The 19355-nt window shown below is 32.5% G+C and overlaps 1 protein-coding gene across 4 annotated transcripts; it reads right to left on the bottom strand.

Annotated features, from left to right (window-relative positions):
• Positions 1–13707: 13707 nt before the first annotated feature.
• LOC145614410 (uncharacterized) lies at positions 13708–18300 on the bottom strand. Of its 4 annotated transcripts, none has more exons than XM_081669463.1 (5): positions 18149–18300; positions 17518–17612; positions 16527–17432; positions 15273–15350; positions 13708–15104 (listed from the first exon to the last, which is right to left on the bottom strand). In XM_081669463.1, the coding sequence occupies exons 3-5, from the start codon at positions 17415–17417 to the stop codon at positions 13833–13835; spliced, it is 2241 nt and encodes a 746-aa protein (XP_081525589.1). In that variant the 5' UTR covers positions 17418–17432; positions 17518–17612; positions 18149–18300; the 3' UTR covers positions 13708–13832. The 4 variants fall into 4 exon arrangements, with proteins under 4 accessions (XP_081525589.1, XP_081525588.1, XP_081525590.1 ...); XM_081669462.1 differs by having other exon boundaries at positions 17518–17605; XM_081669464.1 differs by having other exon boundaries at positions 16527–17383; positions 17518–17605.
• Between the last annotated feature and the right edge of the window lie 1055 nt (positions 18301–19355).

The raw sequence follows: 19355 nt of genomic DNA, 5'->3' as shown, positions 1-19355 counted from the left end.
AGTTTTACAGGATTCAGGGTTTGATAGGAAATTACAAGATGAAACCGATACACTTTTTTTTTCGAAACCTGTTTGATAAAAAAAAAAAAGCTTATGTTAATCTAATTTTTGTTTGTGTATATGTAAGTAACACAAATACATATTGGGCATTACCTGTATGAAACATCTCTATAATTTATTTGGTTACGATAATACGTGACATTGGACATTACCTAATACTGTTATTTAATTTATTAATATTTTGTTATAATATTAATTGATAGTGAATATGACTTTGGTCTTCACTAGACAATCTAAGTTGTTGCTTTTTTTTTTTTTTTTTTTTGTTTTTTTTTTTTTTTTGTACTTGTAATTAACACAAACAACATATTGGACATTACCTATATGAAACATATATGTAATATATTGGATACGACCATACATAACATTGGACATTACCAAATACTGCTTTTAAATTCATATATATTTTGTTAGATTATTAATTGATAGTGAATATGAATTTGGACTTCAATAGACGAATCACATTTTGTATGGTAACAAGCTAAGGTTTGATATAAATGGTAACTTATACATCTACTTTAGCGGTTTTAATTCTGTAAGCATATACTTCAACATAAGTAATTAAAACATCCACCTATCTTCAACATAAGTAATTAAAATATTAACCTTTAGAAAATTCAATTCCATGAGCATAATCATTTTTGAACTATAAATAAGAATTTAGTCATACTTTATGTGATGTAACACTATGTGTTACATTGATAAATTTTCCACATTTGATTTATACATAATGCTAATTATATGTTGTTTAAGACCCAATGTAATACCCCTAATTTTTGGAAATATTTTCTTAATTAGTAATTTCATTAATTAATTGAAATAATTAAATATTTCTAAATTATGATCTTGGTCGGTCCATACTTTATTAATTACCGTTATATTCAGTTTTCAATTTTATTTTCCGGATTTTATCTTAATAATACTTAACAACTTTAGCTTAATTATTATCTCATGAATTACAACAAATATTAGTTTTGATATTTCTATATATTTTAACTTGATTTAATTATCAAATCTAATTATTTTATTTAAGAATGATTTTCGTTTTTAATTTATTAAAAAAAAAAAAATTATTTTGGCTGTGAGTTAAGAAACTCAAGCCAAGTGCTTACTTATCTTTATCCTATTTAAACTTATAAATCATTTAATATATCTTTCTTAACCATATTAGTATTTATCTTACCCCATCTCTAATCCTTTCCATTGGATTTTCCCACATGAATTAACCCAGACTAAATTTCACTCATATTCATTTAACAAACTTACATTTATCATGTTCCCATGTTAATCTCAACCCTCCTTTAACTCTATCTTACTACCCCTTAAACACTATAAATAGGCCCTTAATTCTTCCCACTTATTCACACAAAATCAGACATTCTCTTCTCTACTCTCTATCTCATCACATCCTCTTCTTACTCTATCTAGCTTAAATAAACTCTGCAACCCGCAACCAAGTTGCCGCCACCGAACAACTACCCCTTCCGCCACCAACGACCACCCAACTAGCCTGCTGCCAACCTTCTATCGTGACTTGCTATCAAGGAGGTGCAGTGTCACGTTCTTTCCTTCACCCTTCTTTTTTTTGCCACAAGTCTTGATTATTATACTATGATTATTATTACTAATATTATTCCTTTAAGAAGCTAATGAATGATTTACCACTTTGATACTAATAACACTATTTTGATAAAGGTTAATATTTAGGTAGTTCATGCACAATAGAATGGTGTTTTTAGTTTTGTGTTATTTTGTTAACCTTATATTAATTAAGGTTATTTATTTGTGTAGGAGGAGTCTCTCGATCGTGGTCAAGTTTAGTAGTCGTACCTTTTTGTTCTCGTGATCAAGGTACGTATAGGTGGCTAGGTCCTTTATATAATTTTTGAATGCGTGTTTTGGTATAATGTTTGTTTGATTGTTTGAATAAATGTATGAATATTAAGTTAACGATGTTCAAGATGAGTTAAAATATATAATTTCACGATTTAAAGGTTTGATCTTGAAAAGGTGTTGTTTGATTTAATAAAAGTTGTTTAATTTATAAATCACTTGGTTTAATTAATTTGTAGCTCATTGTGAGCCTGAGTATTTAATATTTTAATTGTCCCTCTACCCGGGACTGGTTAAGTAAGACCATGAGCTTTGTATGATCTGGTCTTTCCTCAAGTATAATATAACTTGCTTGGGGGGTGTGCACACTTAGGTGAGGAAACTTGGTTTGGAATTATATTTTAAAATTGGAAAGTTTATAAATTGGAAATCTATTGGTTTGGAAAGCTTTTATTGATGAACATTAATACCTTGGAAGGTTTAAATTTTAGAAAGCCCTATTTCGAATGTGACTTGTGACAAATTAAATTTAATTGGTTATTTCAAAAGTATGTTTGCCTAACAAAAGTGTTTACGTGCCTTGCACTTATACGTACTTAGCGTTTTTGCTAATCTGTTTTCCTTTTTGTTTTGGTTCGCCCTGTTTACCATTACTGGTAAGCAGTCTTGATTTCAGGTGTGGAGTTGTTCGTGCGCATGCTAGAGTCGGGATGGGATCACATAGTTAGGAGTTAAATTTATGTGTAGACAAGTTTTTATTTGAGTATTTTGAAACAGTTATTTTGGTTATTCATATTATTATAAATAAAAGTTAGTTATTTTTCCGCTGCAATTTGAGTAATTTATAAGCCTTACGTTTTCACGTGGCGGTAATACGCCCAAGTCTATCTCTACGGTATTTGTATACGTATAAGTTTAGTAATTACGTAGAGGGAGATTTGGGGGTGTTACACCCAAAGCCTAAGTACTAAATTGTTATAAACATAGACCTTAGTTGTAGAAAAGTAGTTTTTATACACACGGGTAATGACTCAAATTGATTTAGGATAAAGCATATTACATGTACATCAATTGACAATAAGTGACGCGGTATCCTTTTCAATTAATTTATGCGTTGAAATTTTCAAATTAAATTCAAAAATTTCAATTGACCGCCCTTTATTTTCGGAGGTTAGTTTTTAAAAGCTCAATTATATCCTTGACCAACTCTCAACCTTGTACTTTATACAAAAAAAAAAACACACACACACACACACACTCACAAAAAAAAAAGGAGGGATTCACAAAAGTCCATTTCTCGAGGTTCATCTTCTAGTTTTGGAGGGGTCATGGTGAAATGTGGATGTGGTGTTCCCTCTAAGATTCGAACTATGAACAAGCCTAACCATAATAAGGGAAGGAAATTTCAAAGTTGTGGAAAATATCCGGTACTTTTTTCAAATGGTTGTATGATGGTGTCGGTGGATGCGTCGAGTGTGAGATGATGTCAAAGAGATTGGATGCAACCGAGAAAGAAGTTGAATCTCTTACTATGAAGCTCAACAAAGTGAAGCTTAAAAAGTCACAGTTTCAGGAACAAGTATCTGACTTGAAAAGCCAAATATGTCAATCAAACATGGAGAAGAACAGATATATTGCATACACATCTATGACTTTGTTTGCACTGGTTATTTCATGGGCAATGATTGTGGTTAATTATTAGAATATAATTGAATAAAATGCATTGCAGAATCACTTGTTTAGGATTTGGTTAATTAAAAATATTATATGTTTTGTTTTTTTTTTCTTCTATTTATGTTATAATTTTTTTAAAAAAATATCATTACATACATCAATTCAAATTCAATTTTGATAATTACAAACTTTTTTGAATTCAAAAGAATGTTTTATCATTTAATAGGAATTTTAAAAAATTCATTTGCTTTGTCAATTCATGATAATTTTTTTAAAAAATATGCCTAACATAGTTTTATCAGTACTTGTATTATTACTAGCCTAACATAGTTTTAGATATAATGGAATATTTACATATCCTAACTAAGTTAATTTAAAATGGGGAAATCAATTGATATGTTTCCAATTGTAACACATGTTAATTAACTTTAATTGGTAACTAACCTTGCAAATTTAACTTTTGAATAAAATTTAATACTAAATTCATGTACAGATAGAGACCCCTTTAATACTTAGAATAATCCCCTTAACAAATATAGACTCTTTAATATTGTAAAGATTGTGAAAATAGAGTCCTTTCTAATTCAAAATTGAAGGTAAGAACATAAAGTAATTTAGAAATTAGTTACGTAGAAAGTCAAAGTTCAAACAAACCACACATTACAAATACTAAATATGTGACATGCTACCATTACAGTTTCGCCACATTGGGCCAAAATACATTATAGTACCCACAAAATAATTATCTACTAAAAATGTCTTAATATCACAGTTGATAAAACATAAACATAAGGATTAGAGTATATAACTCCATGGCATACATAGATACATAGACGAAGCCTAAGTATCATATAAGGTCTCCATTCTCGAATCATAACCTGGTTCATTAGAAGGCTCCTGTACTGTCTTAGATTTGCCTCCCACACCTTCACCTTCATCTTCATCACCATCATCTTCTTCTTCCCAACCAAAAACAAATTTCATTCGGTTAATTGTCTGTAATTGATACTGTAAACTGTATTATGTATTAACACTAAACTCAAAAGGTTATTACCTATGATTATAGAAAAGAGATTTGTTATGTAGAATTCACTAATATAAGTACACTTCTAGATGCACTTGTTTAATTATATAAATGACAAAATAGGTGTGTCAAAACATAATCTACAGAGGACACTATGTATAAGGTCATGTAGGATAAAGTCAATTAAGGTAAAAAAAAGATACCACAATAACACTGGAGAAATTCACATCAAAATATAACAGGTAATTACCAGAATATTATTTGTTCATTACCCGTTTAAATTAAAACTGAGAATTCACATCATGCTTTCATCAATATAATTAATTTCCAAAAACAAGTAATCACCAATGAAAAAACAGAGAACAGCCTGATCACAAACATAATAGACATTGTAATAAAACATATAATGTCGTTACATATAGGATTATAGATGAATTTAAAGTCATCAATTTTTGAAGTGTCCATAGAAAATGAAGCATAAGGGGAATATAAAAAGACAATAACTTGACGTATAGTTAGTCATTACCCATGATTTAACAATATTTTATTGTGACATGCATTCATCATTATAGGTTATAACCCAAAATGATAAAGTATATTACCAATGACAAAAGAGAGAAAACCTTAACATCATAATACATAATTGGCAACGTACAACAGCATATAATGTAATTACATATGGAATTAGACATGAAATTAAGGTTAACAATGCCATGAATTCAACAGAATATGAAGCATAAAGACAGAATAAATACCTGAGTCGTCATTAACGGCATCTATTCGAGACTGTACAGTCTCTTGGACCTCAAGCATAACAGCATCAGTGAAGATATGCGCTTAAGCATTTCTTGCACAGTCATGCTCTCACGCATGACAGCTTCAAAGGATGCCGCGTAACGATTTCCCTTACCATCTTCATCAAAATCATCTTTTACTTCTTCTTCTACACGCTGCCGCTTTCGAACAGGAGCACACATTACCTCTTTATTTACCCACCTTTCAATGTCGACATCATATACATAACCGAACGCATTATGAATTGTACTTGAGCTGAATGGTTGTTTTGATACATCCATCACTTCATCTGATAAATCTACCTCAAATCTCTCAAACACCTTGGTCAACCACATACCATAAGGAAGGAACAACCCTTCCTTTGTTCCCTTTTGAACAGCAATCATGTAATCAATCATCATCCTCGGCATATTCATTTTCACAGAGTCGAGGACAAAGTATATGACCAACATGTCTAAGTATGTTAAGGAGGACAGTCTCCCCTTTCGCATAAGAAAGGACTTGAAGAGAATCAAGTGCAATAGACGATCTTGTAGCGGTATTCCATACACTTCTGGCTTTTTATCTCTGCCAGAATCATCTTCCATAAGCACAAGATTGAGGCATCTCTCAACATCAAATTCCGGTTGTGTGCTCCATTTTTTCCCCGGGAGCTTAGCTTGCACCCCTTGTTTGGGAATCTTCAAGATACTGCTCAAGGTAGCTTCATCCAACTTGATCTCCTTCCCCTTCACCCAAGTGTATATTGCTCCATCTTGTTTGTTTACATGATCGAAGTGGGTGTAGAACTGTCGAACAAGGTCGGGGTATGTGGGGTAATTTGCTGAAAGCAACTTGTCCTATCCTTGGTGTTTAAACCACTTTCTTAAAAAAGTAGCATGGGTTAAGTCAAGGGAGTCAAAGTCTACATGTTTCCCTTCACAAATTTTTCGTTTCGCGTATGTCTTAAAGTACAATTCACGGTACAGGGAGGACTTGAACCTTTCATCATCAGTTGATGTTTGACCTCTGCTACTACCCTCTGCAGCAGGAGAGGGTGGGTAGTAGCGGCCGAAGCTTGCCTTCTTGACCTTGTGCTTGGAGAAACAGTTGGTTGAATGCCTATGATTATATGTGGCCCTGTTCTTCGAGGGGTCTGTCGCCTTGCTGCTTGCTTCACTCTAGCCATTTTACTGAAAAAAAAAAATAAAAAAATAAATACATGTAGCATAGTGAGAAACAAAACACATAAAGGAAAAACAAAAAGGGCCAAAGATAATTAAATGACCATACCAAGCATAAACATAAGATGTATATATCCTGAAATTTTTTTATATAATGACAGGTATTCAACAACATGCATAAAGGTCATTGCCAACACAAACAGAAGATGTATATACCCTGACATTACTTCTAAAGAATAACAGGTATGCACCAACATACATAAAGGTCATTGCCAACAAAAACATAAGATGTATATATCCTGAAATTTTTTTATATAATGATAGGTATTCACCAACATACATAAAGGTCATTGTTAACACAAACATAAGATGTATATACCCTGACATTACTTCTAAAGAATAACAGGTATGCACCAACATACATAAAGTTCATTGCCAACACAAACATAAGATGTATATACCCAAAGATACAAAAAATTTTAAGTCATTGCCAAGCAAAAAAAAACACAGTGTGACTGTCAAAGGTAGTCAATATACACAAAGATGCAAAAATTAAGAGGTCAACCGACTAGTAATCACCAGAATACCAAAAGGTCATCTCCAACATAAACATAAGATGAATATACCCAAAAATACAAAGTTTCAAGTCAACAAACTACATTTTTGATTTTTCAAACAGGTAAAGTAAAACTAATGTCATGTGCAAGACAATAGAATATACTTTTTGTTGGAAACACAGCAAAAACAACAACATATTAACCCTTTTTTTCTAAATTGAAAAACATTTACCATAACAAAATTTTTTAAAAAAATGCACATTTGGACATGACTAATCAGTTTATTTACTACCTCCGTTACAGGTTATGTGCAACGATTAGACATTTTTCCTCTCTGCTTTATGTCAAATCGTTGCACATAACTTGTAACGGAGGTAGTATTTTAAAAGGAGTAAATTTGGGCATTAAACTTTTTCAACCGACATGACAAATTATACTAACGCAATTAAACATATGAACTATAAAAGTAATCTATAATCGGAACCAAAAAAAAAAAAAAAGGAAATTTAAAGAAAAAAAACAAATAACAAAAAAAAAAACAGAGTTAATTCATGCACTGTAAAACTACGGAATCGAATTCTAAACTGAAATGAAATATAAATGCACAATTTATGCATAATTTCTACAGCAAATTGATGGTGGCAATTTTTATAAACCTATACTAAATTTCACAAAATGTGGTAATACGCATTTTTTGACAAAATTTTGTTAATAATTTTGGTATTTAGGTATAATCATGCCGTAAATTTTGTCAATGCAATAATTTACAAAATTAAAAACATAAATAACACTAAAAAAGAATTTACATACCTTGTGATAGAGTTTGAAGAAGGTTGAATGTGATGATGTGAATGGTGAAGATGGAGAGGTTTTAGTTGAGAAGAGTGGTTTTGGAAAATTGGGGATTGTGAATGGCGGTTTATGGGAGGAATACTTTTTTACCTTTTGTTTTAAATTTTTGACGGTTTTCTTTTGATTTTTTTTTTCTTTTTTTTCCCTCAAACCGAGGTGTGTTTATGTGGTTGAGGTAAGATGGAGTGTTTAGGTGGATGTGATATTGATGACTTTAAATTTATATTTTTACAAATATTAACATATAATTATATTTTTGGAAGATGTAACAAAAATCTAATTGAGGTTGTAATAATGTGACAATGCTTTCTAAAAAAAATAATGTGACAATGCTAAATTGTATTTCCTATACTTTGCATTGTTAACTAGTAATATCATACTACAATTTGTGTCAAAAACCTTTACACTGCAATCCGATTCCAATTCTACTTTTTTATGTCTTGTATAACTGTTCATAATTGTTCCATATATAATATGCTAGTACCTATTTACTAAATAAACCCACACTGATTTGGGGAATTGTTAATAATAATATTGGTAAATACATAAAGATCATACAATAATAAATTTGAAAATTTAAATTAGGTCTTACCTTTTTTTTTAATTAATTTTTTTTAATATGCAAATACTTGACTACAACAGTAATCTTAATACTCATAGTATATACAAAGTATGGGTTACATGGACTACAAAGCATTCAATAATTAGTTGAGGAGACATATGTACGCATATAAGTGGTCATGTCATTGTTTTTTGTTACTTGTAATCATGTCAAGTATTGCAATTGTCATATATCTTTTTTCCCGGTCTAAATTAATGCAATCAATTATAAAAATCTGTGATCAAACTAAAAAAGTTGTTATAATTTGTAATGGGATCTTTTTTACTATAAGTAATCAATCACCAGATTTAACGACTTGAGGCAACATCTTATACAGAATATATGACACAATTATTCTACACTTTCAATGTTTAATATAGCAAAAAAACACTGTCAATAACTCTAATATATAAAATTACCATTTTCGTTAATGAACTACTTAATTTGTATTTAATATATATAGAATACTAGCCATTATTCACTACAATTTCAATGTTGAATAGTTGCTATAAAACACGGTTTTATTTTTTTATTTTATATATAAAATAACAAACATGAATTGCTGTTTATTAATAATTAATAAAATAAAAAATTATAAAACCTTAATAATTATAAATAAAATAGTTAAAAAGTTTACAGTTTATTCAAAAAAAAGTTTAAAGTTTTTTACTTCATTTTATTTTATATTTTTTTTAGTGAAGTTTTTTGTTTTTTCTATTTTCGAAAAAAAAATTAACTAAAACTTCCCTCATCCAAAAAAAAAAAAAAAAAACTGTAAACGGTTACACTACGATACCACCACTTCAGAAAATATTAAAAAAAAATTAATTTTAAAAATTAAAACGATTACAATAAACTTATATATAAAGAGATTAAACTGTGCAGCAACCTTCTTAATTTTATTTTCACATAATTCTAGTACAATTTATCATATTTGGAAAATTGAGTGTAAAGAGTTTAATCAAGACATCATGGAGGACGCTCAAGAAATTGTATGTTTTAGTTAATTTCAGTATTATTGGTTTTTTTTCCATTATTATTAAATAAGTTACTAAATAAAAGATATTGTTATGTAAATTTGTGACATAATATTTTATTCAGTAAAGTTCGAATTTTATTGTATATTTTTGACAATGCAATGCCTAAAATAAAAAGTAGGTCAATTCCAACAAACTAACATTGAATTTTATATTTAACGCTATAATTTAGAAGAAGTAATTATATTATGAATTGCACATAATGGCAACAAGATATTACCTAATTACAATTTATACCTTCTGTTGTGAACTTGCATTTTTTTTTTTTTTATTAGAAAGGATATACAATCGTATATTTTCTATATTGTAATTCTTAAATCTAAAGTAGGACAAGCAATAAGCGAACATTGAATTTTTTTTCCTCTACCTTTAATACTATATTGATATTCTGTTGAATCTAAAATTGTTTTTAAATTATAAAGTCAAGGTTTGTAATAGAAATTATCTTATGTATTGCCTGTCACTACAACAGGAAATAACCTATTAACAATTTTTTTAATTGATATTTTAATCGTATATTTTATTTAATGTAATGCCTAAAATCAAAGAATGAAATTTCCAATTCAAGAACAGTTAAAAAAAGTCATTATTCATTATATAAAATAAAAATGTATTGTCAAACATTTTAACAGGACATTACCTGTTACATGCATAAACTATAATTTTATTAGATTATCAGTGCTCTACCCATAAATAGTGTTTAAGACTTGAATCATTATTGAATAACTTGTGAAAGTAGAAGTTACAATATGAATATGAGTACAGACTTGCAAAAATTAATCTAAGACTAAACAGTGTCAGCTATAGCTTTCATAGTCAGACGGAAGTATGACCAACCAACCTCTCGATGTTACTTTCAATATTGTGTTCGCTAAGAAGAAGCTTTGCCAAGTACTTTAATCGTTCAACACGCATGTCTGGTCAAGTAGTCACACACACACACACACACACACACACACACACACACACACACACACAAAACATAGAAAGAGAGTTATAAAATTTGCGATAATAGTCAATGTTATGTTTAACAAGTAGTAAAATTTCATCCATACCGTGTAGGTAATTTCCTTCATGGCCCTGATATCACCACATTCGATATATTTCAAGACATACATTCCACAATCATGACTGAATAACATAAAGTAGTTAAATTAGCTAAATATTAGAATAATGAAAACATTTAGGTAAATGGAAAGATGTAAGATATACCCATTTGGTTGTTTCTGATTATCTAAAACTTCAAATACAATACTTTTGGAGTTTTTGAAAAATCGACCCACGGGATTTCTCCGCATTATAATGGCAGCAAAGTTAATCTAATCACAAATTCAGAAACACATTCAATTTCAGAAAAGGTATCATGTATCTTCTGTCAGTGGTAGTTACCATACTCATAGCAAGACGGTTTCGTTCGACAGTCATCTTTAGCGAATCAACAATGTATACCTTTCTGATAGAGACATGATATACCAATAGGAACCAATGATTCATAAAAGATTCTCTAACGGACATGAATATCTGACGACCAAACACATTTGGAACAGTCAGATCATCAAAGACATTAAAATTTTAGGTTGGACAAAACTTAGATTGCATATCTCAAATATCTTCAGCCTGTTCAACCTTGTTGAGATCCACAAGCTTTAAAAAAGCTTCATAAATTTTGGAACAGTAACTAAGAATGGATGGAGTTATGTAATGTTCGCATCATGGATCTGACTTCAGTACTAAAGTCTACAAGCATCATACATAAACCGAAATCATATCAACAATGCAAAATAAACACCATGTACTGGAAATATCCTACATAAAGTTTAGCCATTACCTGAAATGATGCTGGCAAAATGAGCATAATTTTGTCATTTAACCCCATTAGCATATCATACAGATGGGTTATTACTGAAGAGGTGATATGTTGGTAGTTTTGTCATTTAACCCCAAAGATAATATTTTAGGAAAAGATACTGATGAGATCCCCGCACATTATAAATATTTCCTAATATTTGACTAAAATTTCTTTAGTTAAAACATATTGAGATCATAATCAGTTATTCGAATATTTATGTAAGATTCATTTAGATAATTTGGCTAGGTTCAGCGTAAAATAAGTACCATTTAAATGACATTCAATTCTATTTATTGGTAATGTCCAATGTTACGTATGGTTGTAAGCTTGTAACCCGTTTATTTTAGAGATGTTTCATACAGGTAATGTCCAATATCTATTTGTGTTAGTTACGTATACACAAACAAAATTTAGATTAACATAAGCATATTTTTTGGATCAAACAGATTTCGAAAAAAAATGTTATCGGTTTCTTCTTAGAATTTCATGTTGTTACTGTAGAAGAATACTACAAGAGGGGGGGTGAATTGTAGTTTGTGAAAATTGAGCTAGCTTTTTGCGGAATTGATAAAACTAAGCTACAGGAACTCAAAGTAAACACGGAGAGATTTTTTTCGTGGAAAACCTCTTGGCCCTAACAAGAGGAAAAACCACGACCACTTGGGATTTTAGGAAAGATTCTTCACTATAACAGGGCAAACAACCTATTACAAGCTAAAGAATCAATCCAAGTTCCTCTATGAACTTGAAGTTCCCAGCAGCAAGTCCCACTACTTGCCACTCTTCTCTTCTCTCTCTTTCTCTACTGAATTCTCTTAGAGTTCACTCAAACTCCCAATTCCCAAAATACAACTCAATTATAAAACTCTAGTGAAAGTAATTAAGAAAAACACTTAAGTGGAATGCGACTCTTGACTCTTTTGTAAACAAGAAAGAAAGATAAAAGTATTTGAGCAAGGTTAAGTTATCCTGAAAATAACTTCGATATTTATAGGAAAACATTGCTTGGTGAAAACGCCACACTTCCCACCACTTACACCACCATTGCTGCATATCAACGCCACTACTCTTCACCACTTCCAAATCTTTCAATCATGTCCTAAAAACCAGGGCACGTTGAGCCTTAAGGAAGCAGTGTATTCGCAAGTTGAGAAGACTGAATCAACAGTCAGTTGCCTCAAGCAGTGTAAAAAAAAAAAAAAGAGAGAGAAATCTGCTTGGACCTTTTTGTTAAAATTTTAATCAAGTTCACAGAGAATGTCAAAATCGTCAATATTATATAGAAAGCCTAGAAGGTAGAATTCTTCAGGATTCTTTGCACCTATGATTGGGTTACTAGCAGGGACAAGAAGTGACAAACCAAACAACAATTGGAGGACTGAAGAGAATCTTCAGCTTCCTAGTAGTGCCTGCCTAGTATTACTCATTAAAATCTTCTTGTGTCACACTCAAGAGCAACATATCCTTGGTTTAAGAGGACATCAGGAACAAGTTGATTTCTGTATAAAACTATTTTTTTTTAAAAAAAACTGTCATTCACCACAGCTACCTTCTACATGTGTTGACTTCATTATGAATCATCCAGACAGACTTTCTAAGTCAGGTGGGGATATCACCAAACTATGTAAGAAATAAAAGATGAGCAGTTTTAAAAGAAATTTCGAGAAAGTTGCCTCCACCATTATAACAATTAGGCTACACTTGAGTATAATAAAAATTCCAACTTGGCAAAGTTGAAACCATGGATGCTAATGGTGAAAGGTTGTTGATTTATACCTTAAGGGCTGCTCCGGAACCAAAGAGAGCTTCTCCTCAAAAACTTCAGCAGGGCAAAGCTCATTAACTCATCTTTATCACAGCTGTAGAATTAGACCCCCTTCTTTGTCTTCTTCGCCAAATCCAAGGAGATCTTCTCTTGTCTGGAACCAGCTTCTTCTCCCCCTCAGCTCAAGGCCTCAAACACTTTTCATGAGTTTCACTTTAGTAAGGAAAACAAAAAACACTCAAGTTAGCACTTCACACCGTAGCCCCATCTCTTTCTGTTCTCCTTATTTTAGTTTTTCCTGATTTCCCCTTTTTCATCTCCCCTTGCCTATTTTCTCCTTCCTAATCCACCAAATTATACCCGATACATTCTAATTTTACACCTCACAGCTAAATGATTGGAGTTATAACTAAGTAGCTAGCATGTTAGCCACCTAAAAAACCATCAAACACAAATAAATCATGAAAGCATGTATAGTTTAAATCAGAGGGCACACGAGAGAGAAAAACATCTTTTAGATTATAAAAAAAAAGTAGACAGCTTGTGCAATGCACAGGCTTGACAAGCTTACATCTCAAAATTGGGCAAAGTTACACTAGAATTGCCATAACAAACAAAAAGATCAGTTTGGCTGTTGCCGACCTCTTCCATTACCAAAGTGACCACCTCTGCGGTGAAATGGCTTCCTTCCTCGACCTCTTCCACCTCTGCCCGAAGATTGGCCCTGACTGAACTGAGGAGAAGCCCCATCATTGCCATGGAAATTAGTTGGGGGCTGGGAGTTACAGTTCTGCCCTTGATGTGCAGGCAACTGGGAACCTGGGCCTTGAAGACCTACATTTAGTGGAGCTTGATTGGAGATATTTTGGCTGATCATCCCAACCCAAGGTGCATTTATCTGCCCTGCAGCAAAGTTCATAGGCCCGAGTGGTGTTGCATTATTTCCAGACACTAATTGGCTGAGATCAAACGGCTGCTGACATAGAGCTGGATTTGTCATAGGCATCTGTGAAATATGCTGTTGTTGCTGCCATGGCATAGGTGATGCGGAAGCCACTTGAAGATTCTGGGGATGATTTTGTTGCATCCATGGCATACCTTGTAATTGAAAGCCACCAGGAAAAGCCATATTCTGCTGTTGGAATGGTATCCCATTTGCAAGTAAACCATTTAATAGAAATCCAGCTTGTTGGAGTTGCTGAGGAGATGGAGTGGGCCCCCTAGGGAAAAACTGACCCATTGGAGATGGACCTAACTGGTAACCCTGACTTGAGGACGGTACATTAGGTCTGCCAGAGAACACTGGCCTAGCTGGAGATGGGCCAAACTGATTCTCCTCACTTGAGGATGATACAAAGGGCCTCATATGTTGTTGCATTTGCCTAGGTTGTGATGGTTGGACTGCTGGTTGTAATGATTGAACAGTTGGAGATTGAGAGGCAGATGGTTGATCTTTTGTCCATGTTTTGCCCCTGCTTCTGTTCTTTTTCTTGTTCCCAGGTCCCTGCCCTTGATTACTAGAGTTCCCTCTCTTTGACATCTTTAACAGTCTCTTGTATTCCGCTTCCTTCTCATCATCAGAGAAATCAAACTCGTCCAACACCTCTTCATCGTTCTCACCAGAAGCATCATATCCTTTCTGGTAAAGACTTTTGTCATTAAGAACATGCCCTACAAACTCCATGACAAAGCCAACTAAAGTACCATTTTGGATACCAGAGGGAACTTCACTTTCTGAATTATATCTCACAATATAATATGGGGTTTTGACAGGCCCAAATATTTCATCCACAATGCCTAGTGGCAATCTTCCCTCAGCTATCCATAATATTGAGCCCTCGTTGAGAGGATCATGCTTCTCTGACCCTTCAACAATAACTTGAGCACCTAAAACCTGACCAATGATAAACAAATCACAAATCTACCAAGTAAAAGTTGCCAGCTTGAAGTTACCTCCATCACATCCAATATGAATCCATCAATGAAAAAAAAAAAAAAAAAAAAAAATTTGACAAACCAATGTCAACATACTTAAAAAGTAAGAAGGTTAATAGAAACTTACGGAGGAGACAACTCCCACAGGCAATATCTGATGGCATGGCTGTAGAGTAACATTTACTGGAGGCACTGGAGGAAGAGCCTGCATAAGGATCAACCCACTTGAGTTAGGAAAATGTAGAGGACATGAAAATAGCATTTCCAGCAAGCCAGAGTGAGAGAATTAGGTAAATGCAAATCAAGCGAACACTTTGCGTGATTAGATACTGTTCATTAGCATTTGACATCCACAATTCAAATTATTGAATATGGGTCCGAAAGAGAGCAGGACAAGGAATAAAGATCAAGACAACAGCATCCAATTTTGAGAGGAAACCAGAGAAACAATCCCCTGTGCTGTGAAAAGCTCACACAGAAATACTGATTAAAAGAAGCAAACAAGCTTTACCAGTATCATGAATTCCTTAATTAATACGGTTACATAATGAAATGATTTTTTAGGTTTACCAACTAATGAAGCACTCTTAACTAGAAGTAATAACACAACCATCCAAATTTCACAAACCAGTTTCCTCATTTTGTCATATTAGAGCTAGTGGTCATGAATTAGTAATGGAGCACAACTTTATTTTGTCATTGACAAGGTCTGGGTAGTTCATGGAAAATGATATTATACAAAGTTTTGCTGCACCTCAAACTCAGCAGACAAGAAAAACCACTGCAGCCAGCAATTGTTGACAAATGAGAAAAGCCTAATTCTGATCAATTATAATCAGTTTTTCAAGGTTTTACAAGACCCAAAATTCGGCAGGGAAATATCAGAAAGCTCACTCACTTATTCACATGGATGTTAACTAAAACATAGCATACAATGTGTAAAGTTTGAAAAAGTGACAAGCAGCTGTCCTAAATGACTAAATTCACCTTAGGGCCAGCATAATTTTGTAAAGGTAACCTGAGGGATATAAAAGGTTTGATAAGTTATAGCACTAATAAAACAAAGCACAATAAGCAAAACATAAAAATGATTAGTTTTTCAACGAAAGCTACGTGGATGCTTGTGGGTGCCGTCAATCAACATGTACCTTGTTTGAAACATAGAACTCCAACCCCTACCCACCATATATTCATAATAGAAGTTGCAAAAGAAAGCAATTGAAAGACATAGATGTCACAGTATATCTGAGTTGTGCATAAGCAAATAGCCTCGATGGAGATAAATTCATCACGTACATACAAAGCAAGGCCAATAAATGCAATAAAAGAAAGAAAAGAAAGAAAGAAAAAAAAAAAAGGAGCATAAGTATTTTCTGATTACCTTCACTTCATTCACTGACTTGATGGGTCCCTTAACTGTATCTTCATCTTCATCCGCAATCATATCTTCATCAAATATAAATTCCTCACTATTTTCGTCAGAATTGTCATCGTCATCCTCCTCCTCCTCCTCCTCCTTCTCAATGTTCTCAGACCAGGAAACCATATCCTCAGCATCAGAATCCAATATTTGACCTTCTTCCATGTCAATTGTCTGCTTAATGTTCTCTTTCTTGGTTTCACTTAACTTCTCTTTTACTTTCAATCCCTCCTCCTCCTCCTCCTCCTCATCATCATCATCACTTTCACTACTTGAGGACGATGCAGAAGATGATGATGATGAAGTCTCACACTCAGACTCTGAGTCTGAATCTTTATTTTCTTTGACAATGGGAGTATCCACTTTCTTCATGCCACTGCCAGCAACAATTAAACCTTCTTCATCGCCAACCAAAGTAACCTTCTCCAACCCTTCCTCAATTGAAGAATCCACACCCTCGATTTGATGGCTACTTCTGTCACCCAATGTCCCAACACCAGACTCATCTCTACCTCCAACTAGAATCTTAGTGTCACCGTCATGACCATCAGCATTAATATCAGCAAGTTCAGAGCTACCCAAATCATCTATCTTCATTAAACTATCCTTAACACAATCTTTAAATTCATCTAATTTCACCAAACTATTATCGCCACCTATTCCATCCTTACTACCCACACGCTCATCCGAGTCACTACATTCAACCTTCACGGACACATGCTTCTCCAAGCCACCCATACCTTGAACAAAATCAACCACACTATTACCAATTCCGTTCTCCAAATGACCTTCTACACGAATCCCACTTCCAACTTCAGCTGTATTAGACTGTGCATTATCAGGGCCTTGCATTTCTTCTATCCAATCCTTAATTGAATCAAAATCAAGAAAAGGCTCAACAGAAGCGAGAGGAAACCCGCCAAATTCAGATGAATAACCCTCAAAATCAAACCTGAAAGTTTCTGGGGAATTCGAAATTTTAAGCTTTTGTTGATTAGCACCACTTTCTTCCTCCTGTTTCGAAGACTCTCGAATAAACCCTACCATCTCCAAGAACACATACCGAGTTAGTCTATAACAACGACTACGATGACAACAACAACAACAACAACAACAACAACAACAATAATAATAGGTATAAAGTTGTAATTAAACCACCAAAAACAAACCCCATAAACTTAAACTTAAACCCTTCAAAGCAAGTAACCCAACAGTTAAACCCTAGCAACCAAGAGGGGTAGCCGCCAAAAAAAAAAAAAAAAAAAAAAAAAAAAACCATTTTCATAGTTTCTTTTCTTCCTAACATAAAAGAGTTATATGTTATATGAACAAGAAAACGCAACCAAATTTGAGTCAATAATCAAATAAGCTCGAAAAATGACATTAAATTCTTCTTGCTTGACTAACTTATCAAGAATGAGTAACAAAATTCTTGCAATAGAATCACTCGTTATACTATTTCAGTAATTAAAAACAATAATAATAATAATTCATCTTAGAAGAAGCTTAAATTGAATGTAGTGACAATTAAGTTAAAAGATTAATGTGAAATTGATATTGAATGATTGAAAAAAACATCTTACCACAGAAGAAGCTTCAGTGGAGAAGAGTATGCTCACAAGTCGTTTCAATGGAGAAGTCGGAGTACGCTTCAATGGAGGAGAGAGACAGAGGGAGGTGTAAGTGTAATGTGCTCAAGCCCTTGTCAATTTGCGAAGACGAAAGAAGTACCAAGTAAGAGTTGAACACAAATTTGCCAATTTGGTAATTTCGAAAATTGATTTAGTAGTACGAACTACGAAGTAATGTGTTATGGACTGATTTAAATTAGCTGGATTTGAGCCATTTCTGGAGTTGGGCCTATTTCTTAATGAAATGCAGTGTCAAGTTAAGCTCGGCAAATGTTAACAAATGATGAAATTACACAACCGTAAGATATATTCTGCTGGCATATTCTTAGGTGTAACCTCCTGCACCTAGTGTAGGTGCAACAGCATGAAACGCAGGAATTTATATATGAAACGCAGCCCAAACTCAAATCATACAACCTGGTTCTAACATTTTTCCTGCATTAGTTTTTTTCTTTTTTAAAATTTTTAGTTTCCTTCTTCCCAATTCTATCTTTTCTCTTTTCTTTCCTAATTCTCATCAAAATTTTCGATCATAAATTTCAATATAATTTTCTTTAACTCTGTATTTTCTCCTTCCTTTTTTTTATTTCAATTGATTTATCAAATCCAACCACGAATGTTGTTGAAGATTGTTCTTGATCAAAAATTTGCAATAATGATGATATAATTACAATGATCTTCATCCCTTCGTCATTTTGTGAAATAATTTTGAGTTTCAGAGAACTAATGGAGAAGAAGGGAAATTGATTTTGGCACACCCCTATGTGAGAAGAATATAAAAAACTGTGCTCTCCTCCTTTTCTTTTTTCTTCTTTTAATATATATTTTTTGTTTTTATTCTTAATCAATCATAGATTAGTAATTATTTTATCTATGATGAGACAGGATTAGATTTAAGATATATAATCAATTTTTTGAGTTGGAATAATTATAATCGAATATTTGTATAATTTATGTAAGAAAAATGAACATGTAATAATTTAAAATGAACATTTATTACAAAATGAACATTAGTACATTAAACATGAACATTTTACTACAAAAAAATGAACATTTTTATTATATACAATGAATTTGAACTATTTAAATATGAAAATCATGTTCATTTTTAATATACTAATTGTTTATAACTTTGTTTATCATGTTCATTTTTGTACGT

This window comes from Chenopodium album, chromosome 25, assembly GCF_948465745.1.
Source record: "Chenopodium album chromosome 25, dcCheAlbu1.1, whole genome shotgun sequence".
NCBI classification, from domain to species: Eukaryota; Viridiplantae; Streptophyta; class Magnoliopsida; order Caryophyllales; family Amaranthaceae; genus Chenopodium; species Chenopodium album.
This window is presented reverse-complemented; position numbering and strand designations above follow the sequence as displayed.

What these genes read in the sequence shown, in the direction of transcription:
- LOC145614410 (XM_081669461.1), bottom strand. Translation starts at nt 17,612, where the DNA reads ATGGTAGGGTTTATTCGAGAGTCTTCGAAACAGGAGGAAGAAAGTGGT. An exon ending in AGTCAGTGAATGAAGTGAAG is followed by an intron (nt 15,351 to 16,526) that starts GTAATCAGAAAA and finishes ATCCTTATGCAG; the next exon opens with GCTCTTCCTCCAGTGCCTCC. An exon ending in CTGTGGGAGTTGTCTCCTCC is followed by an intron (nt 15,105 to 15,272) that starts GTAAGTTTCTAT and finishes ATCATTGGTCAG; the next exon opens with GTTTTAGGTGCTCAAGTTAT.